The sequence below is a fragment of the Gymnoscopelus microlampas genome (genome assembly GCF_963454915.1).
Source record: "Gymnoscopelus microlampas genome assembly, chromosome: 7".
In the NCBI taxonomy this organism is placed as follows: domain Eukaryota; kingdom Metazoa; phylum Chordata; class Actinopteri; order Myctophiformes; family Myctophidae; genus Gymnoscopelus; species Gymnoscopelus microlampas.
In genome coordinates, this window is record NC_139944.1 from 40,896,753 (window position 1) to 40,906,420 (window position 9,668).

General features: G+C 41.3%; 2 protein-coding genes across 5 annotated transcripts in view; one reads left to right on the forward strand and one right to left on the reverse strand.

Moving 5' to 3' along the window:
* LOC311048556 (death-inducer obliterator 1-like) overlaps positions 1–880 on the forward strand; it is a gene marked incomplete at its 3' end in the record, with an annotated part of 20,297 nt that extends 19,417 nt beyond the window's left edge. Inside the window, exon 16 of the mRNA XM_084061814.1 lies at positions 137–880. Within this exon, the coding sequence (XP_083917940.1) occupies positions 137–880 (744 nt within the window). The remainder of the gene's footprint in view (positions 1–136) is intronic.
* A 2,671-nt stretch (positions 881–3,551) lies between these two features.
* Positions 3,552–8,105, reverse strand: LOC311049489 (uncharacterized protein). Of its 4 annotated transcripts, none has more exons than XM_084063090.1 (9): positions 7,861–8,105; positions 6,588–7,241; positions 6,337–6,399; positions 6,090–6,122; positions 5,561–5,612; positions 5,350–5,428; positions 5,182–5,248; positions 4,946–5,094; positions 3,552–4,688 (listed from the first exon to the last, which is right to left on the reverse strand). In XM_084063090.1, exons 1-9 carry the CDS (start codon positions 8,050–8,052, stop codon positions 4,313–4,315), a joined length of 1,665 nt encoding a protein of 554 aa, XP_083919216.1. In that variant the 5' UTR covers positions 8,053–8,105; the 3' UTR covers positions 3,552–4,312. The 4 variants fall into 4 exon arrangements, with proteins under 4 accessions (XP_083919216.1, XP_083919215.1, XP_083919214.1 ...); XM_084063089.1 differs by having other exon boundaries at positions 5,561–5,615; XM_084063088.1 differs by having other exon boundaries at positions 6,090–6,125.
* Between the last annotated feature and the right edge of the window lie 1,563 nt (positions 8,106–9,668).

Here is a 9,668-nt window from a genome sequence, read left to right on the forward strand (position 1 = left end):
GAGCCGAGAGCGGGAGTGGGACAGGGGAAGAGACAGGGACCGGGACAGCGAACGTGGTCGAGAAAGAGACCGCAGTAGAGGCAGAGAGGGAGAGAGACACAGGGAGCCTGAGGGAGAGAGACACCGGGAGCCCGAGGTAGAGAGACACCGGGAGCCCGAGGTAGAGAGACACCGGGAGCCCGAGGTAGAGAGACACCGGGAGCCCGAGGTAGAAAGACACAGGGAGCCCGAGGGAGAGAGACACAGGGAGCCCGAGGGAGAGAGACACAGGGAGCCCGAGGTAGAGAGACATAGGGAGCCCGAGGGAGAGAGAAACAGGGAGCCCGAGGGAGAGAGACACAGGGAGCCCGAGGGTGAGAGACACAGGGAGCCCGAGGGTGAGAGACACAGGGAGCCCGAGGCAGACAAGAGGAGGGACAGAGAGCGAGACAGGGACAGAGAACGAGACAGGGACAGAGGCAGAGACAGGGATCCTGACAGGAGAGACCATGACAGAGACAGGGAGCCCGACAGGAGAGACCATGACAGAGACAGGGAGCCCGACAGGAGAGACCATGACAGAGACAGGGAGCCCGACAGGAGAGACCATGACAGAGACCGATTGAGGAACCGTGAGCGTGACAGAGAACGCGACCGTGACAGAGAACGAGACAGACGAAGCAGAGATGAGAGAAGAGAGCGATCCAGAAGCAGAGACAGAGATCGCGGTAAAGAGCGGAGAGACAGAGACAGGGAGAGGGACAGGGACCGTGACAGGGACAAAGACCGTGATCGTCGGGACAGGAGTAGGAGCAGAGAAAAGAAGAAGGACAGTAAACATGAGGCCCCCAAAGAGAGCAGTAAATCAGCCGAAATGGAGAAAGGTAAAAACACGTCCTAGGCTCTCTTTTCAGAACACTATATTACTGTCCTAAAAGACTTTTCAACCATCACCAGTCTGTCTCACACCTGTAAATTAATTTTGAGGATGTTTCCATATGTTGGTATGTTCCTACTAGAAATGTCTGACATTGTTTTTTTTGTGCCACTTACACATTAGTTTGTTTTATCACATTTCAAGAAGCCGAGGGCCATTTGAGTTGTATGCAAAACCTATTATATACTGTGCACCATTCAACAAACTGTCAAAAGCATTTTCTTTTAAAGAACCACATAAAAAATAACAAATGATTACTTATCATCCATGGTATGTAAATATGAATGTATTTGTGTATATTCTGATGTTTTTAATCAACCTTTTCTAAGTAGAGAAAATTTAAGCCATATATTTGGAATGGATAATGTGAAAGATTAGGAAACACTGCATAACTCTGCCGCCATTGCACCATACTACAGTATGTGTATATGTTCAGCAGCTTTCCACTGAAGGGTTTCATCTTCAGTACAGGTCATGGACTGTTGTTTTTGAAGTCTCGATTTTGCTTAAACTCAATCTCAATCAGTTAAATAAATCATCTTTTTGACATGTCATTGTTGTTTCATTTTTGTGTAAAAGGTCAGGTTCGTTATTTAAAGGTTTAGTATACAATTGTTTAGTCAAGACCATGATACTGGTTTCAGAATATATTTACCAAAAACGAAGAGAAAAAGAGTGTGTGTGTGTGTGTGTGTGTGTGTGTGTGTGTGTGTGTGTGTGTGTGTGTGTGTGTGTGTGTGTTTGTGTGTTTTTATGTGACATGTTTCCTAATATATATATATTATAAAACCCATACCAATTATCAATCCATTGATAATTGGAAAATAACCTACTGTAATATAGATACATCTTTGGTTTTTAGACTTGGCATGATGCTTGTGCCTTTGGGATATATCTAATTATGATCAATGACAATTAGATCGACATCCAGATTTAATCAATCAACAGGACAGCAGTCAGAGGTCAAGAAAGGATATTTTCTGACACTATAACTAACTTGTGAGTCTAGATTGGTCTTATTAAACTGCTATCGTGCTACTTTACTTTTGCTTAACACAAAACTGTTACTTTTTATTTATTTAACCAGTTTGCAAACTAATATATATTTATAGAAAGAGTAATAGATATTCTTTATTTGTCCATAAGGAAATACATTTTGCGCCAAGCCTTTAGGAAACAGAAATCACACAAACAAATACAAAATACATAGATCACACTACACATTAACAATACAACAACACATTTACACAACACCTCTTACAGAGAAAAAGACTACTACCAGTCATAGTTTAGGGAGAGGAATCGCATATGCACAGAATGAAGCATTTAACATAGCCTACGTGACTAAACTACTGAAGTAGCTGTGACCATACTGTAAGTTGTGTAATTTTCTTTAGAATGTTGAACTGTACTGAGTACTGTGTGGAGGGGTATTATGTTTTTTTTCTTTGTAAATTAATTGGCTTAAAAAAGAAAGAAATACTAACTAGCATTTAAAATTGCCAGTTTAGTGGGCATTTTATTTGTTGCTCTAAGTCAGTCATTTTAATATCAAGGTCAGCAGAGGAAAAGCTCAATCCATGGGATCGCTGGTCTTAAAATGCTAATTATAACCTGTGCAGTATGTAGTGCATATGGAAAGTTTTCATACCCTTTCGTGTTTCCACATTTCAGATAGTTTTATAGTCCACAATTCCTAAATATTTGTTTTCCAGTGTTTTGTAAATGTATTAAAAATGTAATACATATCCCATTCACAGAAGGATTCAGACCCACTGTATTTTCTGTCTATCTTTCCCTCCATTTTGACTAGTCTCCCAGACAGTCCCTGTAGCAGAAAAACACCCCAACAGCATGATGCTGTCACCATGTGTGACAGTAGAATGGTGGCAATGCGGTGATGCTCAGTGCCTGATTTCCACCATGCCATGGGAATAGTGGCCATTTCAACAGACCGGATGATTTTGCTTCTCATAGTCTGTTGTTCAGGTGCCTTTTGGCCAGTCTAGTCTTTAGCCTTTTTTTTGAGGAGTGGCTTCTGTCTGGCCATTCAACCATAAATGCCTGATTGGTGGAGTGCTGCAGTTGATTTTCCTTCTTTAAGGTTCTGCCATCTTTACCAAGGAACTTTCAACTCTGGATCTCATTCATAGTGATCATTGTGTTCAATTGGTTACATATCTTAATAAAGCCCTTCATCCCTGTCCCTGGTTACTCAGTTTGGCCAGACAGTCAGATCTAGGAAGACTGTTAGTAGTTCCAAACTGACAGTGTGCACAATAAATTTGGCGCTGATCGGTCCAGCAGTTTGAGATTATCTCTAGACACAGACAGACCATCTTTCAGACACCTCGCCTCTGGGGAGCCACACCGTAAAAAATATGAATCTGAACTAAAGTCTTGCATTTCTATTTTTTGGAGTGACAATATTTCCACTATCTTTTTTTTTATTGACTGCAGCTGAGCGCCCACAGCCAACAAGGAAATCAGAGGCAGTGCACCTGCTCCAAATCTCACATATTGATTAGATTTATTATCTATTATTATTATTTCATTAATACATCCACCAAAAAATATTAGCAATTGTATTCCATGAACATTTTAAGACAGGGCCTAATCACAACAAGAAATCACATTTGAACCATTTTGTTTTTTATTCACACTATCAAGAAAATTGTAGAAAAACTTTAACCAAGCTGTATTGTAGAGTATGTTAATACAATCTCCAACCATCTGCAGTGGTTGGAGGTGCTCTCCCTACTCTTCCACAGAGAAATGTAGATCCTGGTATCAGGTAGGACACACACAGGCTGGTTGACAAATAGCCGTGCCTGAAGCTCTTAGCCCGATATCTCGCCTGGTCAGGCAGGGATTTTCTCTTTCCTGAGTGGTAGATAGATGTTGGGTTCAAATCCCAGGTGTTACAGGAAAGGACATAAAACTTAGGGATTGCAGCTTTAAACAAACATTCTGAACCCATCAATGAATTCCATAATACAATCAAAACATTTACACAATGAGGAAATATCAACTACAACATAAATTGTGATTCACAAAGTTCTTCTTCTTTTTTGGTAAATATATTCTCAAACAATATTGTCTTGAAAAACTGTGTAAAACAAAAAAGCACCCTATTCCAAAAATAAATTATATATATTTGACAAGTGAAAGAACAAACCAAACTCCCTGAATAAACAGTTACAGTACATGAAGCTTCAACCAAATCTAATTTCAAACATCCCTGATTCTATCTACAGATTATGGAACCTCATGTGGTAGCTGAGGGATTCTCTTAATATCAATCTGTCACATGCTTATCTGTGTTCTCATCTGTGGGTCAATTATCACCACTTCACCACTTCAAGCCAAGGTACTTCATTTGCATTCATTTGGCTTTCAGAGGTTTCCATGGACTTTTTCTGCCATCTTATCATTGCTTCCATCAGCTGATGGAACTTGGATTGGCTTTGGATTGACATCCTCTCCGGTCTCTTCCGTTGACCATACCGTCTGTATCTTCCTTGGGCACCACACAAATTCTTCTCTGGGCTTATAGCTCTGATAGGCAAATTTTATCAGACTCCTGCGTCTTCCCTTATCAAGCACAGCGAATAGGAAATAATTAAGCACACTCTCCTTGACAGATGGAAGTACTTCATTGACTAGAGTCTCGTGCAGGAAGAAGCGTACCAGGGGGGCTTGATAGTGTCTGAACCCCAGGGTTCCCAGACACTTCAGGATGCGGCTGATGCGCTGATTGTTGTGAGTGTTCCTGCCATGGCATGTCAAGAAGACAAACAATACATAATAGGTAAATAAACAATCCAATAACCACTTACGGTGCTTTGGTCCTTACAATTACAGAGCATGCAAAAACATGTAACAGTAACATAACCACAATGCATTAGCCAATGAGATTAAGTGACCTCAAATTCTTGGAGTCAGAGTTTGTAGACATTGGGTATAGAAACCGCAACCTTATAGATATGATTTATGCTGTTAATTCAAATTTAAGAGTCAGTTATTAACCTGTTAAGGTTAGCAAATCTTTCCTCCCAGTTGGATGCTCTCTGGACCTCTCCTGTTGCCTCATTGGAGAGCTTAATACCATAGAAGTCCAACATGAGCATATAGGATTTGAGCAGGTTTTCCTTTGCAACCTCATCTTTAAGGAAAGCCTGAAGGAAAATATGTTGTCAGTCATAAACAGTGGGAAAACACATTCTTCGAAATTACAATGTATTTGTCAGTAGTTGACATGCAACCTTAATTTCTTTTTTTGTCAGTTCCACGGCTTCATAGTTGACTCCTGGCTCTTGGAGTGGGAACAACCTGTGAGAAAGTCATATTTACTTATAATGGCATGTTTTAACATCTCCATATATTACTTGGTTCTGTCTTCATGGTGCATAAGTAATTTGAATGTAACTTACCACTGAATAAATGTATGCACATTCTCCAATTTGTAATAGTCCTGAAACCATTCATTGTGAAACTGATCTATATCGATGCCTAATGATAAAATAAATTAGTTGAGAATACATGTATTCATCCTTATCCATGACAACAACAAAAGGTTTGTCTGAAGAAAATGTATTAAGAAAATAGGCTTTGTCTGTATACATAGTTTTACAGTAGGCTTACCATCAGGAGAAGAACGCCTCTTTCTAAGGTAGAAATCCAAATTAGGATACTCCTGCTCAAAAAGGGAATGGCAAAATATTATGGCAAAGCCTAACCACTTAAGCCCTATGTACGGTAGTCATATGGTCAATAGCAAATATAACCGATCTACAAGCTCACAACATGTCACATCGCGGCGCGTTCTGAGCTTGTAGATTTGAGCTAGCTATTTAAAAAAAAAAAAAAAAAAAGGCTAATACAAGATGAGATAACAGACATGTCTGATTAAGAGCATGTTGGCTAAAAATGTTACATCACTGAGGTAAAACATCTTGTGGGAAGAATTTGTAGTGAGCTCAGCACACTATTTTCCCATCTTTCTTTTGGGAACTTTTTCATCCAGGACCTGCGGTTTGATTATGGGATGTGTATCTTATCTTCTCTCCACATTTAAGTGTAATATACACAAACATTTTAACTGAGCAATAGCATAATCATATACAAACTACTAATCCAAAACAAAGACAGTAGGCAATTAAAGTGTATTTACTTCCTGGTTCCTCTGCTTGTATCTGGTCTTTTCCTGCTGTGCAAAAAAAAATAATCATTTGAACCAATGCAGAAATAAAAGATAAATTATGATACCAACGACTTAAGGTGTACTGTAGTATGTATGTGTGTGTGTGTGTGTGTGTGTGTGTGTGTGTGTGTGTGTGTGTGTGTGTGTGTGTGTGTGTGTGTGTGTGTGTGTGTGTGTTTGTGTGTGTGTGTGTAAGTATTAGTAAGTGATGACTTACAGGGTAATCATCTCGGAAGTTCTGCATGTCTCTTGCTGCATTTCTGAATCTGACAAATTTGCGCTACAAATGCAAGAAATTAAAAGAAACATATCAGTGGTATACCAAAAAGTAAGTGATATATCTGGAATACATTTCTAAAGGCACCATACCAATCTAACTTTGACTTAGCAGACACAATCCAACTATCCACCATAAACCTGAAAATGAATCACAGCAGCAGGCCAAATTACAGGACCTCCTCGACTCACATTACTAGATGACCTCAGACGGTCAGTCGACCGTGAGTGGCTTCTCGACGTCTCCCAGGTGGAGTCATACTCGCAGTAAAACTCGTCAGTGGTATCGACGACATATTCACTGCTTTCAAAGTCTTCCTCGGTTCTTGGCCGCTTCACGGATCCCACATCCTGACCGGGAGCTGCTGCTCTTTTACCCACTGCTTCTCCCTCTGCCAGAGAGGACGACGGGGTGGCATCACAGGGTTCTTCTCCCTCTGCCAGAGAGGATGACGGGGCGGCATCACAGTGAATCGCACTGGGTTCTTCTCCCTCTGCCAGTGCGGAGGGCGGGGTGGCATCATCACAATGAATCGCATTGGGTTCTTCTCCCTCTGCCAGTATGGAGGACGGGGTGGTATCACAAAGAATCGCACTGGGTACTTCTCCCTCTGCCAGTGTGGAGGACGGGGTGGCATCACAAAGAATCGCACTGGGTTCTTCTCCCTCTGCCAGTGTGGAGGACGGGGTGGCATCACAGTGAATCACACTGGGTTCTTCTCCCTCTGCCAGTGCGGCATCACAGTGAATCACACTGGGTTCTTTTCCCTCTGCCAGTGCGAAGGACAGGCTGGCATCACAATGAACCACACTGGGTTCTTCTTCCTCGGTCACTTCTGTTGAGACCTTAACCAGTGGTGGAAAAAGTATGTTCACATTATTTATTTTTTCAAAGATTTATTTTGGAGCTTTTATGCCTTTATTGACAGGACTATAGGCTGACAGGAAATGGGGAGAGAGATGGGGAGTGACATGCAGCAAAGGCCGTCGGCCCGGGATCGGGACTCGAACCCGCTGTCAGGCTACTCTGAGCCTAGGTGGATACAGGCCGTATTCACTTTTTTTACTTAAGTAAAAGTATTGATACTGCAATGGAGAAATACCCTACAAGTAAAAGTCTGGAATTCAAAATGTAATTGAGTAAAAGTACAAAAGCACTGGTATAAAAAAATACTTAAAGTACCAAAAGTAGGAAGTACTCATGCAAAATATCCCATTTCACAAGTTTTCAAACATATAAAAATGTGAAACATATGAAAATAGCAGATCTACAAGCTCACAACATCTACAAAGTAGGTTTTCATATTTAGTGGAGTAAAAGTACAATATTTGCCTTCGTGATGTAAGTGGAGTAGAAGTAAAAGTACTGAAAACTGGAAATACTCCAGTAAAGTAAAAAATACCTCAAAATCGCAATTAAGAACAGTACATGAGTAAATGTACTTTGTTACTTTACACCACTGACCTTAACAGAGTCGCTGTCATCGTAGCTTTCTCCGGACGGCCCCTGCGGTGGTAAACCCCTGCGAACAAATCCAAACAAAACCAAACCAAGGCCACACATAACAGCAAACACTCTGCGAGGAGGGTAAAGGAGGAATGTTGTGCACATTCGTCGTGGAAGACTTAAAGCATATCGCAAATAGGGTGGCACCATAGTCGAGCTTGAAGGCTGGAGAATAGGCTACTAACACCACGTTCCCTTCTACTGCTGTCTGTTGTTTCACTTTCGTTTCTCAACTGCTCGACTTCACAGGAAATCACATGATATACGTCTACGAAAATGCGACACCATGATATGACAGTGGTCTGAGTCTGTGTGCGACACGGTTGACCTAGGCTACAAATATGCATTCATTTGCATACAGTAGCCACACGCACGCACGCGTGACCTTCTCACTTATACAGTGGCCATTTTCACAAACACAGTATAATGTTGTGTTTCAATTTGGTGTTTCTGTGTGCAAGCATAGTTGTAGCCCATTGGTTCTCAAAGTGGGGTCCGGGGACCCCCAGGGGTACTTGAGGGGGTTCCAGGGGGTCCCCAGCTATATGATGGATATAGGAACCAAATTGACCCTTATGGGTCTGTAACTCTGAGAGTGTCCAAATGGAACCAATTGGACCCTAACGGGTCCATTTGGTTCCATTTGGACACTCTCAGAGTTAAATTAACATTGATTTTACAATATGAATTGGGGTCCCAGAGATAGAAATGCCATTAAATGGGGGTCCGTAGCCTAATGGATGTCAAAGTGGGGGTCATTTGAAGTTAAAATGGTTGAGAATCACTGCTAGAGAGCCGTAAAAATCTTCTCTTATGGGGGTCCCTGGCTTATCTTTTCAAATGGGGGTCCGTGGGCTAATAAGTGTCAATTTGGGGGTCCTTGACATGAAAAAGTTTGAGAACCACTGTTGTAGCCTATAGGTCCATGCTGCCTACATGGAGTGACACCTTGCCTAAACTGAAACATAAGGTTTACCTTCAGCTGCCTGAAGCTCCAGCTTAACCCTGTCATTACTGAACCAATATGAGTAAAAAGAAAAAGACACTCATCGGAGCGCAGATTTCCGCCAGGCTGGGTTGCCTACCCAGGGCTGTTTCAGTCTTGATGTGCAGCCATCTGTGCTTTTTTATTTTCACAGAACACACATATTGGATATTTTAAAGGTAGGGTAGGTGATATTTTTTGGCTATAACAAAACGTCTTTTGTTAAAAGGTTAAAGCTCTATATTCTCATAGTAATGATTGCAATAGAGTGTTTGAGCACTAACAGGGCAGGGGCTCCCTGTCTCTCCAGCTCTTTAATAAACAGAAAATACATTTTCAGGTAGATGACAAAGAGAGAGTACCCATTTATCAGCTTCATTTTTACAGTGTTCCAGTTCCAATTGTGTCTGCTCATTTCTTTGTGTCATCCAGGAACCAGGAATGTGTTTTAAATGGGTCAAGGTGGAGTTCGAATGGGCTTATATCATAGAGTTAAAAATAATATACAAGTAGGACTAGGGGGGGGGGGGTAGCATATCAAATATCTAAATATTGAAATGCCTGAACTAAAAATGCCGTCTAAATCCAACAGTTTTCTGAAAAACTTATGTTGCTATATATATAACTAAAATCTAAAATGACACAGATGCTTTCCCGGATTGATTTTAAATGGGTCCCATTTAAAATCCCTCCTGGCATCATATTGTATCTCACACTTCAACACACTGTCAGGAGAAGCTGAGGATTGAATCGGCGGCCACTTGATCTCCTGAGCCACAAC